Genomic DNA, 26,356 nt, shown 5'->3' with positions numbered 1-26,356 from the left:
AGCAGGGACCGAGCAACAGGAGCTCACCCCGTCGCGGGGATTCGAACCGCCAACCTTCTGATCGGCAAGTCCTAGGCTCAGTGGTTTAACCCACAGCGCCACCCGCGTCCCTCCAGTCTGGTTACTTGATAGGAAATGACAGTGCATGGATCTGGGACGTTTTGCACACAAAACGCAAGGGGCTGGATAAAACTGAACCCTTCTTTTCACGGAAAGAGATCTTCCATAAATGGAAAGCTCTTTGATGACAAGGAGACTCCCACCAACGGAAAGGGGAGCGGGGAGGTGATTTTTACTGATTCTCCCTCCCCACTGTGCTAACCTAGGCCCAAAGAACAATCAACGTCAGCAAACTTTAGTGAACAGCAGCCATGAAGGCCTAAAATGAATGAAAAGGATGGAAACAATAAATAAATTCTAGGTCCCTTTGTGCAGGCTGCTTTTTGGTAGCTCTCAGTTACAGTCAGATGAGACACTGGCTTCTTAAGTGGTAAGTACGTGTATGATAAGGTTAAAAAAATAATTAAACCTAATAACATGCTAAGGAAAGGGTGCTCTATCTAGGTCTCAGGACTCTCCATAGGCCACACCCCTCCTTGGCCACACCCCTTCTCAGTCCTATTTCATATCCTTCTCCAGTGTTTTCCGGGTAGAGAGCAGTGCGGAAGTGTGTATAGAAGCTGGCCTATGTCACAAAGGTAAAATTTATATTTTCTGCCCCGCCCACTTTTGTCTCTAGCCCCGCACAACCACCGCTAGCATGGGGCTCCCAGAACGTTGCCCAGAAGGAAATGCGGCCATTGGTCTGAAATAAAAAGGTTCTCCACCCCTGTGATAAAAAGGACAACAACAGTGTCACAATGGAAGTGGAATTATAAAGACGGTTGGATTGTTTTGAAGAAAATACTCAAAGGTGCCAAAGTGACGATGACTTAAGGAAATGCCGGCAAAGCAATACTTTCCCCTAGTTAGAGAGGAAAACCCACAATCTACAGTTTACATGAGCTACAGTTTAAATTTATATCCCACCATTGCTCACAAAGAAGTCTAAGATGGCAAATATACAAGCAGTAAAAAAACAGTTACTTATCGATATGCAGACTGGGAAAGATCCCTACATTAAAAGACTTGTTGAAAGTGGAAGGTCTTCAGTAGGATTAAGGATTGATGTTTTTATTATTTTTTTAGATATGTTGTAAGCTGCCCACAGTGGCTGGGGAAACCCAGTCAGATGGGCGGGGTATAAATAATAAAATTATTATTATTATTAGGCACCAAAAAGACAACAGGGATGGTACTTCTCTAATGTTTAATGGGAGGGAATTCTGATGTGTACTGTAGGTGCCACGACACTAAAATGGTTTCTTTTCTTCCACACGGTTCATTTGAACAAATAGTCCTTTCTCTCTCGTCCCTCCCATGAGGAGGGTTTGGGAATATTAACATGATGCACAGAAAGCTGAACCTCAGATACTGAGGGGTCATAGCGCAGTTGTATGCTCACTTGCATTTGGTTTCTTGGTTGATGCTTTGCACCCCAGTCATAGGATCGCAGATAGGGAAAGAGCCCTGCCTAAGCGCCAGTGCCAGTCAGATAAGAACCAGGATACGGCTGAAATCGGGCACATATTCAAATGGGAGCAAAGAGGCATAGGACTGAAGGGGTACACAAATTACTTCCCCCACTCTGTATAGCTCCATATACGTACAACCATGTGGAAGAAATGTAGTGCAAATGCACAGTGATGCTCATGAACAGGACAGCACTTTCCCAATCACATTTTTTTTTAAAAAAGAAATAATTTTCTCATATTTCCAATCTTAAGTTCAATACTACACATTTCCACATTAGGTTGCAAATCACCAGCAATTCTAGAATTTCTTTTACACATTTTTGTATATATATATTTCCCATTATACACACATTTTTGCAAAACAATTTCCTGTTGTTGTTGTTGTTAGAAGACATCTGAAGGCAGCCCTGTTTAGGGAAGCGTTTAATGGACTATTGTATTTTAACGTACTCCCAATACGTTTCCGATCACAATTCAAAGTGTTGGTGCTGACCTTTAAAGCCCTAAACGCCCTCGGTCCAGTATATCTGAAGTAGCGTCTCCACCCCCATCGTTCTGCCCGGACACTGAGGTCCAGCACCGAGGGCCTTCTGGCGGTTCCCTCACTGCGAGAAGCAAAGCTACAGGGAACCAGGCAGAGGGCCTTCTTGGTAGTGGCGCCCACCCTGTGGAACGCCCTCCCACCAGATGTCAAAGAGAACAACAACTGCCAGACTTTTAGAAGACATCTGAAGGCAGCCCTGTTTAGGGAAGCTTTTAATGTTTGATGTATCACGGTATTTTAATATTTTTTGGGAAGCTGCCCAGAGTGGCTGGGGAAACCCAGCTGGATGTGCGGGGTATAATAAATTACAACAATTGAAACACAACATTAATATTAGAACAACGTTAACAACAGTTTTAGACAACTTAAAATTACAGAGATAAGGTGGGTCCCAGAAATATGCACCGAAAGTATCAAAAGCCAGGGCAAAGAACTCACGAAAAGCTATACAAGGAAGGTGCTAGAATGCACCTCTGTGGGAAGTGTGTCCCACAACTTAGGAGCTGCCACAGGGAAGGCACTCTCCTGAGCCCCCTTCCTGAGCTTCTGAGGGCAGTGGAGCAACCAAAACAGCTCCCTCCACTGATCTTAGCTCTCAGTAGGATATGTAGGGGAGGAGAAGGGTCTATTTGGGGACTGTGTAATATTGGGCTTTAAACACTAATGTGAGTGCCTTGAATTGAACCCGGAAATGAACTGGCAACCAGTAAAAATGCTAATAATGCACCATTGCATTTTATTTTCCCAAATAACACACGGTTTACCAGGATATATGCATTTTTGTAGACCTCTCTTGGCTGAAGAATGGCATTGCAAAATTCGGAGAATTGCAAATTTTGAAGGATGGCTGTTTCAAAAGGAGTGAATTCGGTGAGATCTGAGATCTGGTGGTCTGAGTCAGTATAAGGCACCTTCCTGTGTTCCTATAGCAGGGAATGGGCAAAAGGGTTCTTGTTTCTTTGAGCAAAAACGGGACAGCGTTTAGCTAAGGCTGCTAAGTTTTCAGCCAGCTCCCATAGCTGGGATTTTAATAGCAGCTTCTCCTGGAAACATTTGGAGGTGAAAATGCTTATCTCCGTGCCCATTTCTGATTGGGGCAGACTTCCACCAGGGTCAGCTTCCTGCATGTAGAATTTGGCCGCAAGTCATAACTAATGAGAATAGCAGTTTGACCTCCTGGTTTCCTCAACTCCAGCTGCTATTAAAGACACAAGAGCAGGTCAGGGTGAGCTCCTACACCCCGCTGCCCCCTGGCCAGCTGACAGTGCTACAGCCAGTTTGCTTCTAATAGGTAATTTGGTTAAGTAAAGCAGAGATGAAATGAAGTCAAGTGCATATATAAGAATACACAGAGCTATTGTTGGCCTGTATTCGCACACGTGCTTTTTTATAGATTTCTTTGCTGCTCTTTTTTTAAAAAAGAAATGCATTTCAAAAAAAAATCTTAACATTAATAGCAAATGGCACACAGCGAAAAGATTCCTCCCGTCTAAATACTGAAAAGAATGCATAGCAACACAGGGATAATGATCAAGGTAACCTTTCTGCAGGTAACGTTCCTCTTGAGCATAGAGCAAGCATCCCCAAACTCGGCCCTCCAGCTGTTTTGGGACTACAACTCCCATCATCCCTAGGACCAGTGGTCAGGGATGATGGGAATTGTAGTTCCAAGACAGCTGGAGGGCTGAGTTTGGGGGTGCCTGGCATAGAGGACCTACAGCTTGGTCTCCTCCCACTTCACAAGAGACTTCTAAGAACATAAGTACCTAAGAAGAGCCCTGCTGGATCAGGCCAATAGCCCATCTAGTCCAGCATCCTGTTCTCACAGTGGCCAACCAGATGCCTGTGGGAAATGCCCAAGCAGGGCTCAGGCACAAGAGCACTCTCCCCTCTTGTGGTTTCCAGCATCTTGTATTTCAGAAGCAACTGTGGAGGCTAGTGGCTAGTAGCCATCGATAGCCTTGTTCCCCAGGAGTTTGACCACTCCTCTGTTATATATTCAGTGGTCAGCATTTCCCTGAGCTTGAGTTTGGACTAAGAATTCTGAGACCCTGTGTTCTGATTCGATACATGATATCCAATCACAGAACATTTCAGGATGCGGGCCACTGCCATTGGCCCTTAAACTCTTGAGTTATGATTCACAGCTTGGGAATTTAGACAGCCAATCACGTTGAGAGTGGGAGTGGCCCAGGCCTTCAGAAATGTATATAAGTAGTTCCCTTGCCCCTGTTGTCCAGTTCTGTTAGTTCAAATAAAGGTTCTTGCTGTTATCTCCGTGTCTTGCTTCGTGGGAACATACGTACACTTCAAGAACCATCCCAGCTTGTGGCCACCATTGCGTCCTGTGGGAATGACTTCCTTTTATCTGACCTAAATCTTCCAATATTCAGCTTCACAGTATGTCCACAAGTCGTAGTGTTACGAGAGAGGGAGAAAAGCCCCTCTTCAGCCACAGTTTTGATGCCATGCATAATTTTGTGTTCTATCATGTCACCTCTTGCTTGCAAGATTTTCCTCACAGTGGAGAAACACCATCCCCTTGGCTTTACTTTTCTGAGCCTAAAAATACTTCCCCTAGACATTAGGTTGGCCACTGAGAACAAGATTCTGGGCTAGGTGGCCTTGTGTGCCTTCATGGCACGGAAAGGAGTCATGTTCCCCCAGCAATAAAACATTGTGGGAAGAAAGCCTGGAGCGCTACAGGCTTCTAAACAGAGAGAACGCCATTGCTAACCTGACCTCGAGTCTTCATAATGCATTGCTAGTTTTTATTAACAAGATATCTGGTTTTGCTGAAGAGACAGTTCTGAGGGTTATATATCTGGGGGAGGTGAAGCTGCATGCTGGAGGAAGATAAATTACTCTGCTCAGACCAAGACATACAGGGGAGTTGCTGCCAAATTCAACAATGACTAAGGGAATCTAAAGTAGGCTGGGCACGTAAGGAAGCTGGGATTGTCAAACATCAGCCTTCTGAGCCTCTGTAGTGTGCATTTCACTTCAAATTATACTAGATGATGCAGGCTGCCTAATTCTGGTAATCTGATAGGAAAAGGGAGAGAGTGGCATCATCATCATCATTTTTATTTGGATTTCTTACTCGTCCTTCACCATAAGGTCCCAGGATAACAACCATACAATATTACACCCAAATTATTCCCTTCCTCAGTAACTCTCTAACCTTTTTGCCCTGCAGGAGCATTGTATTTCCGAAAGACCAATTTCAGTACATAAAAACAGAAATTCTCTTAGTGAAATGCTCAGATGCCTTTGATGTGTGTATACAAACTTCCTTGCTCCCACCAAAAATAAAACTTTTGTATGTTCATGTTTGAGCCTAAGAAGAACAATAACAATAAAACACAACGTTAAAATCAGTTAAAGCATTTTACGTTCAGAAGAATAAGGCATATCTCTTGCCATAGACATACAAGAGTAAGGCGCCATCATGCTCTGCGGTTTGTGAGTTGCGGGGGTAAGGTAGGGGGTGGGTCAGGCAGTGCAAGAATAGACAAGGGGTTTGGTAGAATATGGGGAAAGGGTAAAGAGTGGCAACAGTCATATATATATGTACACACATATATAGACAAGGGTAAAGATGTGCCTTCTCAGAATATGATGGGAGCTATACAATGAAGGAGTGCATGTTGAACTTTCCTCCTTCCCATTTTCTGATTTTGAATTGTAACTCTAAAGCTTTTACCAGAAAACGAAAACTAGAGAGATAGACACATGTTAAACGGCCACAGCTTTCAACACTGATGACGAGCACCAGAAACAGGGAGCGTGTCGTCATCCACCTTACCTCCCCAAAGAAACGAATTATTGTACAGTGGTGCCCCGCAAGACGAATGCCTCGCAAGACGGAAAACTCGCTAGACGAAAGAGTTTTCCGTTTTAGAGGTGCTTCGCAAAACGAATTTCCTATGGGCTTGCTTCGCAAGACGACAATGTCTTGCGAGTTCCTGCTTCCCCCCTCCCCCTTTTCTAAGCCGCTAAGCCACTTATCAGCTGATCCGATCAGCAGATAAACCGCTAAAAGCCGCTAAAAGCCGCTAATAGCGCTAATAGCGCTAATAGCGCTAATCCGCTAATCTTTCAATGGGCTTGCTTCGCAAGACGAAAAAACCGCTAGACGAAGAGAATCACAGAACGGATTCTTTTCGTCTTGCGAGGCACCACTGTATAAGCTCCCTGAGAATGGAATCCTAGAAGGAACCAAGGAGCTATTCTGTTGCTACTTTTTCCACACAGAGAACCAAATTTCTGGGAGGCAGAGATTAAAGGTAAACACTTAAAAAAAAAGCAGACAGCTAAAAAGAATAAAGCAAGCCATCCAACCAACCTCTGGCTATGAAGAGATGGCTTGAATCCAACAGCAGTGATATTGACAAGTGCTTATTTTCAATGCTATGGTTGCCAACTGGCCGGGTGGGGTAAGACTGCTCCCACACTTTTAATAACTTTTAAGAGAATCTGATTCCTTTTCCAGAGCGACAAATACCCAGAGTGGTTTAACAATCAATCCCTTTCCCCAGGAAACTCTGTGAGTTATTATTTATTATGACGTATTACCTTTATCTCCCTTCCTTCCTCCGTGGGACTTGAGGTGCTATTCATACTTCCCCTCCTCCCCATTTTATTCTCATGACTTATTCTCATGAGGCTGAGAGGCAGTGACAGATCCAAGGTCATCCATTGAGCTTCACAGCTGAGCAGTAGGTCGATCCCTGGTCTCCCAGGTCACAGTCCAGTACTCTAACCATAAGGCCACAATGGCTGTCCCACAGAATTGCAACTGTGAAGGGAATGGGGGTTTCTCTAGGCACCCAGAATTCTTCCAGGGAAGCTAGGACTAAAGTGCTACCATAGTTGCTTTAAATGTATGATGTGAATGTGGCCATAATCTCAATATTGCCCTGGTTGGAAGCAGGGAGGAAGACAAATCTAGAATGAGCTGGCTTTGGTTCCATCTACTACTAGGCCTCCTGCTTCCATCATCCTACTAGTCTCACTGAGCACCAGCCACAACTACATGGAGGGTGTCTTTCGCAAGAGCAACTCAAACGTGGAGCTGCTGCTGTCCATTGTGATCTCGCAGATTAATGAAGCAACATTTTCTATGAAGCAACGTTCTTGCCAACACGTATCGTGTGCTGGTATTAATTACTGCAATGTGCTGCCATGAAATCTGTGGCTCGTACATTCAAGCGAGGCTGCTGTCGGGTCCCTAATTTCCAAAACGCTGCATCTTTTATCTGAGCGGCTGGCAAATGGCTGGCAGGGGAAGAGAGGAGTTTTAAAAAAACAAAACAAAAAACAAGCAACAGCAGAAAGTTATAAGAGAAAACATCAACTTGACAAAACATCGCTGTTTAATTACCTGTCCCAGAGGGTAGGTGAAGATTTTGCGAGCCTGCCCTGGAGAATTCTAGGTTGCCATAGGCAGGTTGGCACCCAGGAATTTCGTACCCTGCAGTATGAATAGAGGACAAACCATGGCTAGGAAATGGGTCAAAACAGACATCTGTGTGGTCACCTAGCTAAAAGCCCTGCACATAAGCAGGCAGCAAGCGGGTGGTATCCATATATTTGGATATATCGGTATATAGGATTCGCTAGTATGTCTTGGATTAGGGATGGGTGAATCTGTCCATTTGGGTTTCTCCCAGTTTCTCATTCTTCTTAAGTTCAGTTCTCCACATTTTCCCATCATTTTGCGAAATTTTATTTTTTTAGAAGTCCTCCCGAAAATTCACTAGTATTTTAATGCTGAATTTCTCCCGATGCGCTCATTTTGGTATGCAGTTTTGCCTCATGCACACCTTTTTTTTTGCAAAGCAATGCATTTTTATTCGTTAATTTTTACATATATATATATATGCATTTTTCTGTGCACTTTACAAGCAGATACATCACTTAGAGAACTGCATTGAAAAATTCAAACATGCGAATTCTGAAGGCTGGCTATGTTTTTGCTCACAAATTGCATCAGATAGTGCAAATTTAGGTAGGTTTGCATTTAGGTTGAATTTCTCTCCCATCCCTAGTTTGGATACATACAAGATGCAAAATTAGCATGTGATTTATTCAAGCATTTTAACTTCCAACAAGATCTGCTGTCTATATCACAAAGCAGAAGTTCACAGTGCAATCCTACGCATGCCTTCTTTGATGTAAGATTCATTGAGTCCTCAGGCAAGTGTGTTTAGGATTGCAGCCTGAAGGCCTCATGCAGTTTGGAGAGCATCTCTCCTCCTCAGTCCTCTGTCTCTCTCTCTCCCCCCCCCTCACAGCAATTAGGCTAAGAAATAAGGTCTCATCTCAAAATACATACAGTATTTCTTCCTAAGCCTAATCGCTACACAGGGTGGGGATTTGTGGGGGTATTTGTATGTGGCAGTAGAGAAGGACCTCACACCAAATTATGCCTTCAATGCAGCAAATAGGCTTGAAATCCCATGGATTTGAACAGACCATTCCCCACACATACCCATAATTATGGGGTGGAGGAGGGTGATTTCTGGAGCTGATGGTGGTGGCAGATGGTGGATTGCACTGTATAGGATTGCAGTGTTAGGGTTAAGATAAGGGATGGGCTTATGCGACCTTTGAGCTTCTGGCGGACATCTCCCCTACCTGCCAATAATCAACCAGAGGGGTCACTGGGATACCTCTAGGTTTTTTTGAAGTCCTTTCACATGATCCACAAGAAAGGAGGCTGGTCCTGTTACTTAAGGTCCTTGGTTGGTTAGCTGGGTCCTGAAATTCTCTTATTTCCAAAATTAGTAGCTTTGGGTTGGATTCAGACAATTGTTTTCTAGTACCTAATGTTTTGTCTTGCATGTTACTCATGGAAACCAAGTAAAACTAGGTTTCCAAATCTGTTAAATACATGATGGACACTACAGATAATACTGACTCTTTTTGCCTTTGGGTCAGATTCTTCTCAAGCCCTCATTGAATGCCTTAATCTTAAATGTGCATATATGTAAACAAATGAATGTGTGAAACTGAGTGATGGCTGTATTTTATTTATATATACCGATTTTTCCTTCCTCACTGGGATGGTGTCAGGCCTGCCAAGAGAGCATCAAGGCAAACACAATGATGTACTGCACTCTTCAGCAACCCAGTGCCTTCCAGGCATCAGCTGGGGCTGATGGGAGTTGTAGTCCAAAACCATCTGGAGGGCACCACGTTGGCAAAGGCTGATGCACCATCTCCACTGCTCCAAAGCTTTGGGGAAGGCAACCTCAAAACCTGGGAAAATCAAATTCTGCATATATCACCGACTGAGCACATCCAGCAGCAGTGGCCGAACAAGAGCTGTGAAATGTTTAAGCGGAGGAAAAAGAAGAAGAAAACGTAGGCACAATGGGGACCAAACCCTGAAGAAGCAAAATATATATTAAGGCAGAGCTAAAGCAGGTTGGAAACCTAACAGAACACCAACAGGTAAGCAGACATGTAACAGGAAGTACTGTATGAAAACACACCAGCGCAGCATCAACATCAAGCACCGGTCCTAGTGTTGAAGGCAGTTTAACCATCTCTCTTTGGTGCAGCTCCTTGTATTTCCACTAAAACCCTTCTGCACTGGTGAGGAAAACAGATCCCCCTTATTTTTAAGTTCTTTACATACACACACATACACACAAACACACACACACACACACACACATTTTTCTTCTTTATGGTTGACATTTGTATCCCATCTAATGGCTTTGCAAAAGCAAACAAAAGCAAACAAACAAAACAAAAACGAAACATAACCTGGGGCGGGTGGGGGTGTTTAAAGAATGGACACCATTCTATTGCTGAAGGTTAAAGCAAAAGCAACACCATTATAATAAAGAAAACCCACAAGAATTTGGTGGATAGCACAACCGTACGTGTTAATCACTAGGTGGCACTAGACTTAGTTACACGGGGGGCACGAAGAGTCAAGAGTTTTCCTGTTCCTGTCCTGCTCATGTTGGAGAAAGGCAACAAACCTCCTGTCTGGCTCCCTGACCCGTGTGCCCTCTAAGCCAGGGGTCAGCAAACTTTTTCAGCAGGGGGCCAGTCCACTGTCCCTCAGACCTTGTGGGGGGCCAGACTATATATTTTTTGGGGGGAGAAAGAATGAATTCCTATGCCCCACAAAAGACGCAGAGATGCATTTTAAATAAAAGCACATATTCTACTCATGTAAAAACATGCTGATTCCCAGATCATCTGCGGACCGGATTTAGAAGGCGATTGGGCTGTACTTGAGCCTTAGCTTGCTTACACATGCTCTAAGCCTTCCATGATAGCCACCATGTTTCCCCATCAAAACACAGTGGATGGGATTCACCTGACAGACCCCATCAACACAACCCGTGCAACAGGAATTTCCCCTGCGTGCCCTCCGTACCCCTGAAATTGGCTCAAGGGAGGGTGTTGGGCGAACTCCCACAAAAGTGCATAGGAGGGGGGGAGGTGGGTCATTCTGTCTGGCAAACTTATACAAGCAGAGGGAATGTTTGTAATGGTGTGATGTTGAATTCCACCTTCCGAGACTGAAATAATATTTACATGACAAATCAACTAAACATCTGTGCACTGGGGGGAAAAGCGACTTTCACTACTTCCCCAAAGATTGCAATGGGGTGGGCCTGCTGAGTTTCGCTGTGGGATGGGGTGTTCCAACATTCAGGCACCATCGCTGCGGAGAAGGTCCTGCACCATAGGCCAGCCAACCTTGGTTCAGTATAGTGGCCAGGTGAAGAAGAAGACCAGTCTCCTGCACCTTTCATAGTTTTGTTGAAGAGGAAATGTGAACAAGTGTAGCTTGCCGTGCAAATTGCATTGCAACCATGTTTAGCAATCTAGTTAGTTTGCATGTCAAGCTACACCTGCTGGCGTTTCCTCTTCTATGTAACTATGAAAGGTACAAGGTAAAGGGACCCCTGACCATTAGGTCCAGTCGTGTCCGACTTTGGGGTCATCTCGCTTTATTGGCTGAGGGAGCCGGCGTACAGCTTCCAGGTCATGTGGCGAACCAGAGCAGCGCATGGAAACACCGTTTACCTTCCCGCCGGAGCAGTACCTATTTATCTACTTGCACTTTGACGTGCTTTTGAACTGCTAGGTTGGCAGGAGGAAAGGTACAAGAGCCTGGTTCAATTTTTCACCTGCCTACCCTAAAATTCAGGTCATGCTGGTGCTTGGGGCACAATCCCACTAATGGCCTTTGCACACGAGGAAGCATTTATTAAAAGAAGCATTCCTTGAACTGCCATGTGGGAAGCCATCCAATCATGTGGAGTCCCACCTCAAGTCAAGGGCTGTTCCAAGACATTTTGCTGCCTGAGGCAGGCCAGCATATGCTGTCCAGAGACTGCTCCTTCCTCCAGCCTCAATGTGCAGCCATTCTACTCATCTAATGCCCCAAAAAGGGATCTGCAGGAAGGACTGAGCCCTGCTGATTACTTTGCTGCTGCAGCAAATTCTGTTTAAACATTGTTTGCATCCACAGAATAGCAGAGGTACCACAGGTGCCCAAGTGATCTCTGATGAAGGACCCAACGTCATGTTGTCCACAGGCCTCTGACAAGCCCAAAAGCAGGACATAAATTCCACACAGAATATATTGTTTTGTTTTATCTCGCTTCTTTGATAAACTCAGAGACTGTGAAAAGTAATGAGGATTAACATCAGAATGATTTATTGGAACTACAGTGGTACCTCGGGTGAAGTACTTAATTGGTTCAGGAGATCCGTTCTTAACCTGAAACTGTTCTTACCCTGAAACACCACTTTAGCTAATGGGGCCTCCCACTGCCGCCGCGTCACCGGAGCACGATTTCTGTTCTCATTCTGAAGCAAAGTTCTTAACCCGAGGTAATATTTCTGGGTTAGCGGAGTCTGTAACCTGAAGCGTATGTAACCTGAGGTACCAATGTATCGTGAAAATTATGAAAGCAGTAGAAGTATGAGATGATCAGACATCCCCCGACCTCAGAATATGGGAAGATACTTCCAATTTTTTTATAATTTGGTATAATATTTGGACTGTTTGATTACTGAATAATAAGTATAATTTGGAATGTTTAATATGGTTTTATTGGATTGTTAAAGTGGAAAATTTAATAAATAGTATTAAAAAAAAAAGACAAGCCCAAAAGCAATATCCTTCCCATGTGGTTGTTCCTCAGTAACTTCTATCCACTGAGCTTCTGTATACAAGAAAATAAGAAGAGACTTGCTCAGTGAAGCCAAAGGACCATCTAGGCCAGGATCCTGTACTCACAGTGGCTTGTGGGAAGCCTGCAAGCAGGACCTGAGTACAACAGTGCCATCACAACTACTACCTGGAGCAACTGGTAACCAACAGCGAAGGCTGAAAATAGCCATAACAGTCATTGAGAGCCTTCTCCTCTCTTAATTTGTCTAATCCTCTTTTAAAGCCACCCAGGTTGGTGACCATCACCAGCAAATTCTATGGTTTAACTATGTACAGTATGAGAAAGTCCTTCCTTTTGTTTGTCCTGGATCTTCCAAAATTCACCTTCATTGGATAACCCCAAATTATAGGATTATGGGAGAGGGAGAAATACTTGAAGGTTCCACATCTAGCAAACTAAGGCTAAATAAGACCAAGCTGGTCATCATTCATATGTACCAATCAGCAGGTCTTCTCCTATCACTTGCCATTTAGTTAATGGTTGGCTGTTCTGCAGCCAGGAAATTTTATTTCTATTATGCCTAGTTAATCAGTATACAATACAATAAGGAGCTGCTAATCAGTAGGTGCTTGTACATGGTTCTGAAATGAGCACTTTGAAAGTACACATCAGTGTTAAAACCAGACTGAGTCTTGCAAAGGTAACCATGGCTTAGCTAATTTACCAGCTTCCAGAAGCATAAACACAGCCGCCGCCACTGCCAATAAATTCACCAGACCGTGCTCAATTCATTTAATTTTCTAAAATAGAGCTGATACTTCAGAATGACTCCAGAGCACACATAACTAGCACAGTACAGAGAAGATGGGCTGGGTGGGGATACGGGAGGAAGGCATAGACCTCCTGTTGACTACAACTATCTGGCATGTTTTCACCACCATAAACTGGAGTGGGTGGAAAACAGGGTGCTGATGACTCAAGACCTAAAGCTTGGGGGCAGTGCATGCCCCCAGATCCAATCCAAGACACCTCAGTGAGCAGAGGGTTCAATCTTGCTCAGTTTGGCTGTATACACATGGATGTTCTCAGGGAACATGAAAATGAAGCCAAAGTGCAACAAGGGGCTACTTGAAAGCCCTCTTGCAAAGAGCCCTGTACTGCTCTTTATAGAGGCTGCTGCCTGCTTCTCTTTTATTCCCTCCACCAGCCATTGCCCCACCTTTTGACACACCCAGATTTTGTTGAGCTGCAGGTGTCTGTGGTGTCTCTCTGTGTGGGAGGATACATGATTCAATATTCCCTATATGTAAAGTACTTGTTGGAACTCTGCTGTTCAAAATTCTTTTTCTTTTTCCCCTTGCTCATTATTAAATTATGTCAGTCTATTCCAGAGATGTAGCTTTGGGGGATCTTTTGGGGTGGGTGTGGGGGTTGTTCTGGCTTTGTGCATGTTTTCACATGCAGGTGCATAGACAACCCCTTAGCTGCACATAACCATTGAGAACAAAAGCAGCATAAAATTGGCATCATATTTTAGAAATATGGCTCTTTGCAATGGAATCAGCTAACAGCTACACAGTCCTAAATGACTGCAACTGTTAGCAAATTCCATTGCAAAAAGAAGAAAAAGACACAATTGCCTAGAAAATGCCCAGAAAAGGCATTTAGTACAGACAAATTACTGAGTAGGTAAGCAATAATAATCTTGAAATATCTGCAGCTACCAAAGGCAAAATGTAACTTAATAACGGGGATGAATAAACAAAGCAATTTATTATAAAGCCAAGATCCCTTTCTCAGTCTGGTTTTAGAAGACAAGGCTGCAATTTTAAAGGCCTCACATTGCATTCCGTGAGTGCCAGACAGTTTTGACTCTTAATGGAAAACAAATAGTGAGAGGCAAGTTCAACAAAGACTAAATATCTTATGTGAAATATTCGCAAGCAAGGGGTCTCTAATGTGTTGGGTTTGGGGGCCGGGTTTATCTGCTCAGTGCCTTCCTCTGTCTTGATCACCTGTGTGTGTGTGTGCAGGACTGATTGTGGGAGCACAATCTAGCAGGGATTACATGGAGTGATCAACTGTATAATGTAGCCCCTCCATATTAAATACCCCCTGTATGAGTTCCATCAGGGATGAAGACCCTTTATTGCCACCTGTTTGCTTTCCTGGTTCATGCACAGAAACCAGATGAATCTTAGTTCAGCATTGAAAACAGGGCCAAATCCACTCTATAAATCACTTTAAACATTCATGGCGTCCCCCAAAGGATTATGGGAAGTGTATTTTGTTAAGGGTGCTGAGAGTTGTTAGGAGGTCTGTCTTCCCTTCGCAGAGCTACAATTCTCTGAGGGGTCTAATTCACAATCCCTTTTCAGGACTCTTGAAATTATAGCTCTGGGAGGGGGATAAGAACTCTCGGCACTCAATGAGGACGTGGAGCAGGAGCAGTGGTAGAGTGTGGCCTGAGGAAAGTCCTTAGGGTGGATACAGGCCTTAGAGGCTATGTTTGACCTGAGATTCCTCACCCGCTTTCAAGCATTATAGCAACTCCAGACCCAAGTATGGGTTGGAGAGCCAGTGTGGTGTAGTGGTTAAGAGCGGTAGTCACGTAATCTGGGAAACTGGGTTCGTGTCTCCGCTCCTCCACATGCAGCTGCTGGGTGACCTTGGGCCAGTCACACTTCTCTGAAGTCTCTCAGCCCCACTCACCTCACAGAGTGATTGTTGTGGGGCAGGAAGGGAAAGGAGAATGTTAGCCGCTTTGAGACTCCTTCGGGTAGTGATAAAGTGGGATATCAAATCCAAACTCCTCTTCTTCTTCTTCCTACCCCTCATGAGGAAATTTGACTTGCAACTTGACAATCACCTGACATCACAATATCATCAGCGGATGGGCTGAGCTCCGTCATGGAGTTGGCCATACAGCCATTCCAGACATACATCTACCTGCACCATAAGATGTCCGGTGTGGGGGACTGGTAGGCATAGTTTGGGGAAAACAGCCTTGCAAGCCAAACTGGGACCCAGATTTAGCCCATAGGCCAGTGGTTCCCAACCCCTGCTTGCTTTATAGATCACCCAAAGTTTATTTATGCCTCTCTTCTGCATCTCAGCGGTACTGGTGACATGCTTTGCTAAACGAGACTTTAAATAATTGCTCCTAAGTGAACCAATGCTGAGAGATGCAATGTGCTGTAATAAATGTGATATATATATATATATATATATATGCTTTCGTAGACTTTCACGGGTACAGGAATGCAGGTTTTGGTGTCTTCGGGTGTCTTCCCGTGTAAGAGTCGGGGTGTCTGTGCGACGTTTCGACGAGGTCTCACTCGTCATCTTCAGGCTGGTGCTTTCGGCTTCTTGTTACTGGAACAGAGCAGAATCTGGTGTTTGAGACACCCCGACTCTTACACGGGAAGACACCCGAAGACACCAAAACCTGCATATATATATATATATATATATATATATATATATATATATATATGCAGGTTTTGGTGTCTTCGGGTGTCTTCCCGTGTAAGAGTCGGGGTGTCTGTGCGACGTTTCGACGAGGTCTCACTCGTCATCTTCAGGCTGGTGCTTTCGGCTTCTTGTTACTGGAACAGAGCAGAGTCTGGTGTTTGAGTTCCTATAAATACTGTTGAGGGGTGTGGTGTATAGCCTCCAACGTTCTGGGTAGAGAGGAAGTTCCTAGATTAGTGTGCCTTTTCTTCTTTTGTTCCTTAATTACTTGAGGGATATCTTGGGTGATTTCATGAGTGATATTCTGAATATCACTGGGTGGGTCATTAATTACTTGAGGGATATCTTGGGTGATTTCATGAGTGATATTCTGAATATCACTGGGTGGGTCATTAAGTGTAGATTAGTTGCTAAAGCTCTCGTGTCTTGACCTCTTGAGCTTGTGAAGAGTTTTTCTGAGAAGATGGCTGTGCTGTATTTAGTTGTGCTCTGGCTTGGCTTCGTGTATAGGGGCGAGCTGTGGTTTTGTGCCTTGTGCCAGCCAGATCTGTGTAGGGATTGCAGGGGGGTGCAGCATCCGGAGGTGCCACTATAGTTTGGTTGCTGGATGGAGTCTGTAATATGTCTGTGGAGAGGGTCTGGGTTTGGGTCTGGTGTGGTTGATTGGTGATGGCGTTCTGTGTGCCTCTGGTTCTGGTGTCGGTTTTTGTGGGGAGGGCTAATTTCCAGATGTCTGGCAGGCGGGACGTGTCGTCACGCTTGTTCATGTTGTGAGGGTGTTTCTCTATCTCGATGGCTTCCATGATTATTCTCTTGTGGTGATGTTCCATGTTAAAGAGCAATTTGGAATCTGCAAAATTAATTTCGTGTCCTGTTTCTTTCATGTGTTGGAAAAGAGAGGAAGTTTTTTCTTCTTTTTTGACGGCATTCTTGTGTTCTGCGATACGTGCATTTATTCGTCTGTTTGTTTGTCCAATGTACGTGGCTGGGCAGACTTTGCAGGGTATTTCATAGACCCCTTGGTTTTCCAGCTGGATTTTGTCTTTTGGGTTTCTGAGGATATTGGCTATTTTTTGGTTGGTGCAGAAGGCTGTTTTGATATTGTGTTTATGGAGGATTTTGCTGATTTTGTCTGTAGTGCCCTTGATATAAGGAAGGAGGGCCATTGCCATTGTTTTCTTCTGTGTCTTGGTTTTTGGGGGGTGTTTCTTTTTGGATTAGCTTCGTAACCCTGTTTTTCTGGTATCCATTGGCGATTAACACATTTGAGAGATTCTGTAACTCAGTTGTCAAGTGGTCTTTGTCAGCCAGGCGTTTGGTTCTGGAGATGAGAGTCTTGGCTACGGAGTTTATTTGTGCAGGGTGGTGGTGTGATTGTGCATGTAAGTAGCGGTTGGTGTGTGTTTTTTTCCGGTAGATAGTGTGTCCTAGGGAGCCATCAGGTTTTTTGTAGATTAGGACGTCAAGAAAGGGGAGTTGGTTGTTGTCTTCTATTTCCATAGTGAATTGTATTTTGGGGTGTAGGCTGTTGAGATGTGTGAGGAAGCTATCTAGTTTTTCTTTCCCGTGTGGCCAAATTACAAAGGTGTCGTCAACATATCTGAGCCAAAGTTTGGGTTTGTGTTCTGACTTGTCTAAAGCATTGGTTTCAAAGTGTTCCATGTACAAATTTGCGATGACCGGTGAGAGGGGTGATCCCATAGGTGCTCCTTCTATCTGTTTGTATCTTTGTCCATTGTGGATGAAGTACGTGTTGGTTAGGCAGTGGTTGGTCAGGTCCAGGATGTATTTGGGGGGGTTGTATTTGTTTTGAATGGCTGTCAAGCCAGGCGCTTGGTTCTGGAGATGAGAGTCTTGGCTACGGAGTTTATTTGTGCAGGGTGGTGGTGTGATTGTGCATGTAAGTAACGGTTGGTGTGTGTTTTTTTCCGGTAGATAGTGTGTCCTAGGGAGCCATCAGGTTTTTTGTAGATTAGGACGTCAAGAAAGGGGATCTACAAAAAACCTGATGGCACAATCACACCACCACCCTGCACAAATAAACTCCGTAGCCAAGACTCTCATCTCCAGAACCAAACGCCTGGCTGACAAAGACCACTTGACAACTGAGTTACAGAATCTCTCAAATGTGTTAATCGCCAATGGATACCAGAAAAACAGGGTTACGAAGCTAATCCAAAAAGAAACACCCCCCAAAAACCAAGACACAGAAGAAAACAATGGCATGGCCCTCCTTCCTTATATCAAGGGCACTACAGACAAAATCAGCAAAATCCTCCATAAACACAATATCAAAACAGCCTTCTGCACCAACCAAAAAATAGCCAATATCCTCAGAAACCAAAAGACAAAATCCAGCTGGAAAACCAAGGGGTCTATGAAATACCCTGCAAAGTCTGCCCAGCCACGTACATTGGACAAACAAACAGACGAATAAATGCACGTATCGCAGAACACAAGAATGCCGTCAAAAAAGAAGAAAAAACTTCCTCTCTTTTCCAACACATGAAAGAAACAGGACACGAAATTAATTTTGCAGATTCCAAATTGCTCTTTAACATGGAACATCACCACAAGAGAATAATCATGGAAGCCATCGAGATAGAGAAACACCCTCACAACATGAACAAGCGTGACGACACGTCCCGCCTGCCAGACATCTGGAAATTAGCCCTCCCCACAAAAACCGACACCAGAACCAGAGGCACACAGAACGCCATCACCAATCAACCACACCAGACCCAAACCCAGACCCTCTCCACAGACATATTACAGACTCCATCCAGCAACCAAACTATAGTGGCACCTCCGGATGCTGCACCCCCCTGCAATCCCTACACAGATCTGGCTGGCACAAGGCACAAAACCACAGCTCGCCCCTATACACGAAGCCAAGCCAGAGCACAACTAAATACAGCACAGCCATCTTCTCAGAAAAACTCTTCACAAGCTCAAGAGGTCAAGACACGAGAGCTTTAGCAACTAATCTACACTTAATGACCCACCCAGTGATATTCAGAATATCACTCATGAAATCACCCAAGATATCCCTCAAGTAATTAATGACCCACCCAGTGATATTCAGAATATCACTCATGAAATCACCCAAGATATCCCTCAAGTAATTAAGGAACAAAAGAAGAAAAGGCACACTAATCTAGGAACTTCCTCTCTACCCAGAACGTTGGAGGCTATACACCACACCCCTCAACAGTATTTATAGGAACTCAAACACCAGACTCTGCTCTGTTCCAGTAACAAGAAGCCGAAAGCACCAGCCTGAAGATGACGAGTGAGACCTCGTCGAAACGTCGCACAGACACCCCGACTCTTACACGGGAAGACACCCGAAGACACCAAAACCTGCATTCCTATACCCGTGAAAATCTACGAAAGCAAATATCTCACCTCTACGGGGAGGAAACCTTCCAGCTGACAAGAACCTACGAGAAACTAGAAATCCGAAGAGCCACCATCTTATGTGATCTCCTGTTCCTACGCAACTGCCGAGACAACAACTTAACTCCCACATGCTTCCAACTTAAATTCCACTCTAAAACCCCAGCTACCGAAAGGATCCTGAAACGAACAGAACTATCCCTAATCAGAAACGAAATACATAAGAAAAGATACCTACTAAACCAAACCAACAAAGATCTGCTCACTCTTCACCTCAAACTATGCAACAAAATCCACCCTGCACTCTGGGACAAATGCAAACAACTAGCCGTCTGGAGAGCTGAAACTGAGACCTCACATAAGACAGACAGACACACCAACAAACTCTACAAACTAGAAAAACGCCAGAAGCCCAGCCACCCTCCACAACAACCCATGAAACAAACAGTACATAACATATCAAACAGGATCCTCACCCCAACTGAAACCAAAGTACTCTCCAAAGGTTTCAACTTTGCAGTCGCCCCGAGACGCATCCCCACGGAAAACATCATATGCGGAGTCGAAGCTAGCCTGACCAAAATCGACCCAGATGAAGCCAATAAAATCAGACTTGAAGTCACCAACATCCTCTGCTCCAGCAAACCACCCAGAAGCAATTTACACAAAGAAGAACAGAAAGCACTCACCAACCTGAGGAAAGACAACAACATAATCATTCTCCCAGCAGACAAAGGCAACGCCACTGTTGTGATGAACACATCGGACTACCAAGCAAAACTATCAAATCTACTCCAAGACCCTACCTACCAACCTATAAAAACAGATCCCACCACCTATCTGGAAAAAACCACCAAATCCAAAATAAAAGCCTCTCCTATCAGTGAAGAAATCCAGCTAAGAATCATCCCCAGAGAAAAATCATCCAGATGCCCCAAACTCTACGGTCTCCCCAAGATACACAAAGAAGGAACACCACTCAGACCAATAGTCAGCTCCATAGGCTCACCTCTACAAAATCTCGCTAAATTTCTCGCTAAGCAACTTCAGCCCTATGCAGAATCCATCGCTTCACACGTTACTAACTCCTTCCAGTTCATAGAAACAATAAAGAAACAATACCTACATCCCGATGACCTACTTGTGAGCTTCGATGTTGTATCTCTCTTCACTCAAGTGCCCATTAATGAAGCCTTGACAGCCATTCAAAACAAATACAACCCCCCCAAATACATCCTGGACCTGACCAACCACTGCCTAACCAACACGTACTTCATCCACAATGGACAAAGATACAAACAGATAGAAGGAGCACCCATGGGATCACCCCTCTCACCGGTCATCGCAAATCTGTACATGGAACACTTTGAAACCAATGCTTTAGACAAGTCAGAACACAAACCCAAACTTTGGCTCAGATATGTTGACGACACCTTTGTAATTTGGCCACACGGGAAAGAAAAACTAGATAGCTTCCTCACACATCTCAACAGCCTACACCCCAAAATACAATTCACTATGGAAATAGAAGACAACAACCAACTCCCCTTTCTTGACGTCCTAATCTACAAAAAACCTGATGGCTCCCTAGGACACACTATCTACCGGAAAAAAACACACACCAACCGTTACTTACATGCACAATCACACCACCACCCTGCACAAATAAACTCCGTAGCCAAGACTCTCATCTCCAGAACCAAACGCCTGGCTGACAAAGACCACTTGACAACTGAGTTACAGAATCTCTCAAATGTGTTAATCGCCAATGGATACCAGAAAAACAGGGTTACGAAGCTAATCCAAAAAGAAACACCCCCCAAAAACCAAGACACAGAAGAAAACAATGGCATGGCCCTCCTTCCTTATATCAAGGGCACTACAGACAAAATCAGCAAAATCCTCCATAAACACAATATCAAAACAGCCTTCTGCACCAACCAAAAAATAGCCAATATCCTCAGAAACCCAAAAGACAAAATCCAGCTGGAAAACCAAGGGGTCTATGAAATACCCTGCAAAGTCTGCCCAGCCACGTACATTGGACAAACAAACAGACGAATAAATGCACGTATCGCAGAACACAAGAATGCCGTCAAAAAAGAAGAAAAAACTTCCTCTCTTTTCCAACACATGAAAGAAACAGGACACGAAATTAATTTTGCAGATTCCAAATTGCTCTTTAACATGGAACATCACCACAAGAGAATAATTATGGAAGCCATCGAGATAGAGAAACACCCTCACAACATGAACAAGCGTGACGACACGTCCCGCCTGCCAGACATCTGGAAATTAGCCCTCCCCACAAAAACCGACACCAGAACCAGAGGCACACAGAACGCCATCACCAATCAACCACACCAGACCCAAACCCAGACCCTCTCCACAGACATATTACAGACTCCATCCAGCAACCAAACTATAGTGGCACCTCCGGATGCTGCACCCCCCTGCAATCCCTACACAGATCTGGCTGGCACAAGGCACAAAACCACAGCTCGCCCCTATACACGAAGCCAAGCCAGAGCACAACTAAATACAGCACAGCCATCTTCTCAGAAAAACTCTTCACAAGCTCAAGAGGTCAAGACACGAGAGCTTTAGCAACTAATCTACACTTAATGACCCACCCAGTGATATTCAGAATATCACTCATGAAATCACCCAAGATATCCCTCAAGTAATTAATGACCCACCCAGTGATATTCAGAATATCACTCATGAAATCACCCAAGATATCCCTCAAGTAATTAAGGAACAAAAGAAGAAAAGGCACACTAATCTAGGAACTTCCTCTCTACCCAGAACGTTGGAGGCTATACACCACACCCCTCAACAGTATTTATAGGAACTCAAACACCAGACTCTGCTCTGTTCCAGTAACAAGAAGCCGAAAGCACCAGCCTGAAGATGATGAGTGAGACCTCGTCGAAACGTCGCACAGACACCCCGACTCTTACACGGGAAGACACCCGAAGACACCAAAACCTGCATTCCTATACCCGTGAAAATCTACGAAAGCAAATATATATATATATAGACACCCGAAGACACCAAAACCTGCATATATATATATATATATATATGCTTTCGTAGATTTTCACGGGTACAGGAATGCAGGTTTTGGTGTCTTCGGGTGTCTTCCCGTGTAAGAGTCGGGGTGTCTGTGCGACGTTTCGACGAGGTCTCACTCGTCATCTTCAGGCTGGTGCTTTCGGCTTCTTGTTACTGGAACAGAGCAGAATCTTGTGTTTGAGTTCCTATAAATACCAAGACACAGAAGAAAACAATGGCATGGCCCTCCTTCCTTATATCAAGGGCACTACAGACAAAATCAGCAAAATCCTCCATAAACACAATATCAAAACAGCCTTCTGCACCAACCAAAAAATAGCCAATATCCTCAGAAACCCAAAAGACAAAATCCAGCTGGAAAACCAAGGGGTCTATGAAATACCCTGCAAAGTCTGCCCAGCCACGTACATTGGACAAACAAACAGACGAATAAATGCACGTATCGCAGAACACAAGAATGCCGTCAAAAAAGAAGAAAAAACTTCCTCTCTTTTCCAACACATGAAAGAAACAGGACACGAAATTAATTTTGCAGATTCCAAATTGCTCTTTAACATGGAACATCACCACAAGAGAATAATCATGGAAGCCATCGAGATAGAGAAACACCCTCACAACATGAACAAGCGTGACGACACGTCCCGCCTGCCAGACATCTGGAAATTAGCCCTCCCCACAAAAACCGACACCAGAACCAGAGGCACACAGAACGCCGTCACCAATCAACCACACCAGACCCAAACCCATACCCTCTCCACAGACATATTACAGACTCCATCCAGTAGCCAAACTATAGTGGCACCTCCGGATGCTGCACCCCCCTGCAATCCCTACACAGATCTGGCTGGCACAAGGCACAAAACCACAGCTCGCCCCTATACACGAAGCCAAGCCAGAGCACAACTAAATGCAGCACAGCCATCTTCTCAGAAAAACTCTTCACAAGCTCAAGAGGTCAAGACACAAAAGCTTTAGCAACTAATCTACACTTAATGACCCACCCAGTGGTATTCAGAATATCACTCATGAAATCACTCAAGATATCCCTCAAGTAATTAAGGAACAAAAGAAGAAGAGGCACACTAATCTAGGAACTTCCTCTCTGCCCAGAACGTTGGAGGCTATACACCACACCCCTCAACAGTATTTATAGGAACTCAAACACCAGATTCTGCTCTGTTCCAGTAACAAGAAGCCGAAAGCACCAGCCTGAAGATGACGAGTGAGACCTCGTCGAAACGTCGCACAGACACCCCGACTCTTACACGGGAAGACACCCGAAGACACCAAAACCTGCATATATATATATATATATATATATATATATATATATATATATATCCCACCAAAGGGATTAAATAACTTCCTTTCAGAGATAATCAGTGTCAGTTGTACCCACACTAATCCAATTCAAAAGTGTAAGGCTGAGAGATAATGAGCAATTACATGACTTATTTATTTACCAGGCATACTAGAAATATGAAAACGAAGCTACCAACGCTGCGAAATTACACTGGAAATGGTTTCATCTCCAGCAAAAGTGGGTTTGGAGGGGGGAAGAATCTGACACAATCCAGAATTAATTCTCATCTGGAAGAAGGTCGTTTCCTTGAAAAGCCAACTGGGTGGGGGAATTGCAGTTTGACGAGAACCCCGTTTAGAAACCAGCACTTGCTGAATCAGTGTAGGCACCTATTTCTATATGAGCAATATTTTTATTTTGTCTTTAGTATGAAGCTGGTGAGATTTCCCGTAGGGAAAGGGCTTCCTTCTATAAATAGATTTGCAAGTGCTGAATATACTGTATTTCAGATTAGAAATAAGGGAGATTTTTTATTACACTGTGGCACGATAATTCAATTTGTCTTCCCCACTTCCCGCCCCTCCTCAACCTCATTATTGATTCACTTTTAGTATTTTTCTATGCCGCTAAGCATGCTTGGGATTTTCTCAACCCACCCTGCTGCAGATGAGATAACCAAGGGAAGTTTCAGAGTCAAGCGAGGCCTTGATCAATGCAATGGCCGTGTGACATTTTGCTGTGACACCCATAATAGGGTAGTTCATCATCTTTGGGGGTGTTCCTGGGCCACATGTGCGCAGTCCCCGTGTGTGGTCAGCAGGGCGGTCATTTGTGCATTGCCAAGGAAGGGAAATTAGCTAGCATAAAACAAGGCGGAAATCTGCATCAAATATACATCTGATTATTTGTATATATACATGCACATTTAGAAATAATTCGTGGGGGAAGGGCCTTAGCTTGGTTAAAACTTATCTTTTTCCCTGTTGGGTTGGCACCCTTAACCCTACTGGATTCCTACCAATCCAAATAGAAAGCTACACTACATGAAAAGCTAAGAGGCTTGGGGTTTTCCCCACAGGCCCTGATAGCTGTAGGTTATGAGAAAGCTAGAGCAATAATCCGCCAACGAATTTGGGATGTGGAACTGCAATGCCACGTGAGCGAGATGAATAAACACCCAGCAATAAAAGATAATGGGTGAGAATTTACCCCAGCAAATTATTTGTCAAAATTACAAATACAGTGGTACCTCGGGTTAAGTACGTAATTCGTTCCAGAGGTCCGTTCTTAACCTGAAGCACCACTTTAGCTAATGGGGCCTCCTGCTGCCGCCACGCTGCTGGAGCACAATTTCTGTTCTCATCCTGAAGCAAAGTTCTTAACCCGAGGTAATTTTTCTGGGTTAGCAGAGTCTGTAACCTGAAGCGTATGTAACCTGAAGCGTATGTAACCCGAGGTACCACTGTACCTAAATACAGATGGTTATTTACCCTCGCAAGATTCAACCTGCTGCCATCTGCCTTATTGCAGAGCAGATTCGAGGGTAAACTATACACGGAACGAGTCTGCCCCTGCGGCTTGATGGAGGTAGAAACTGTCTCTCATGCCTTGTTATGCTGCCATTTCTATGGGGATATACACTTTATATTTATTATCCCTGCTATGCATAAATCTCCAAATGAATCCAAACTTCAATGTCTAAAATCCCTGGTAGAGGACAAGGATCCTGAGCTCACATTAAGGGTAGCCAGATTCTGTGTGATTGGCATAAAACGTAGGGAACAAGCTGTGCTATCGTAATGATTTATGCCTTAAAGGTTAATTTTAGGTTATATTTTAGTGACTAAGTTTTAATTTATATATATTTTAGAACTGTTGCTATATCTGTATTGCCCCTGTTATACCTAATTGCAAATTCAAATGTATCCCTATTGTGTTTTATGACTTCCTTGATATTGTATGTGGGCTGGAAGTGGTCTGTGACCAAAATAATAAATTCATTCATTCATTTGCTTTGTATGCAGAAGGTCTCAGGTTCGGTCCCTGGCACTTCCAGGTGAGGCTGGGAGAGAAGCTTAACCTTCTGAAGCGGCTCCACACTTGTGGAATGCTCTCCCCAGGGAAGAAGAAGAAGAGTTTGGATTTGATATCCCCAGATTACAAATCTACCGCTCTTAACCACTACACCACACTGACTCTCACAGGGAGGCTTGCCTGGCACCTTCCTTATGTATCTTTAGTTGCCAGGCAAAAACATTCCTCTTCTCCCAGGTCTTTGGCTAATTTAGGCAGCAACCTTTTTCAGCAGGGGGCCGGCCCACTGTCACTCAGACCTTCTGGGGGCCCGGATTATATGTTGAAAATACTACTACTACTACTACTACTACTAATAATAATAATAATAAACAACGCATTCCTATGTCCCGCAAATAACCCAGAGACGCATTTTAAATAAAAGGACACAATCTACTCGTGTAAAAACATGCTGATTCCCGGACCGTCCACGGGCCGGATTTAGAAGGTGATTGGATTGGGCCGGATCCGGCCCCCGGGCCTTAGTTTGCCTAGGTAAAGGTAAAGTGACCCCTGACCATTAGGTCTGGTCATGACCAACTCTAGGGTTGCGGTGCTCATCTCGCTTTATTGGCTGAGGGAGCCGGCGTACAGCTTCCGGGTCATGTGGCCAGCATGACTAAGCCGCTTCTGGCGAACCAGAGCAGCACACGGAAACGCTGTTTACCTTCCCACTGGAGCGGTACCTATTTATCTGCTTGCACTTTGACGTCCTTCGAACTGCTAGGTTGGCAGGAGCAGGGACTGAGCAACG

At 44.3% G+C, this 26,356-nt stretch overlaps 2 protein-coding genes across 2 annotated transcripts in view; one reads left to right on the top strand and one right to left on the bottom strand.

The window, feature by feature from the left end:
- Positions 1-26,356, top strand: part of WDR25 (WD repeat domain 25) — a 423,366-nt gene that overhangs the window by 227,943 nt on the left and 169,067 nt on the right. The window lies entirely within an intron of this gene.
- The window catches only part of BEGAIN (brain enriched guanylate kinase associated), a 224,211-nt gene that overhangs the window by 103,273 nt on the left and 94,582 nt on the right, over positions 1-26,356 (bottom strand). Inside the window, exon 3 of the mRNA XM_082220280.1 lies at positions 7,505-7,594. Coding sequence (XP_082076406.1) covers positions 7,505-7,594 — 90 coding nt within the window. The remainder of the gene's footprint in view (positions 1-7,504; positions 7,595-26,356) is intronic.

Source organism: Podarcis vaucheri (genome assembly GCF_965113315.1).
Source record: "Podarcis vaucheri genome assembly, chromosome: 1".
In the NCBI taxonomy this organism is placed as follows: domain Eukaryota; kingdom Metazoa; phylum Chordata; class Lepidosauria; order Squamata; family Lacertidae; genus Podarcis; species Podarcis vaucheri.
The sequence above is the reverse complement of the archived record's forward strand: the minus strand, read 5'-3'. Positions and strand labels throughout refer to the sequence as shown.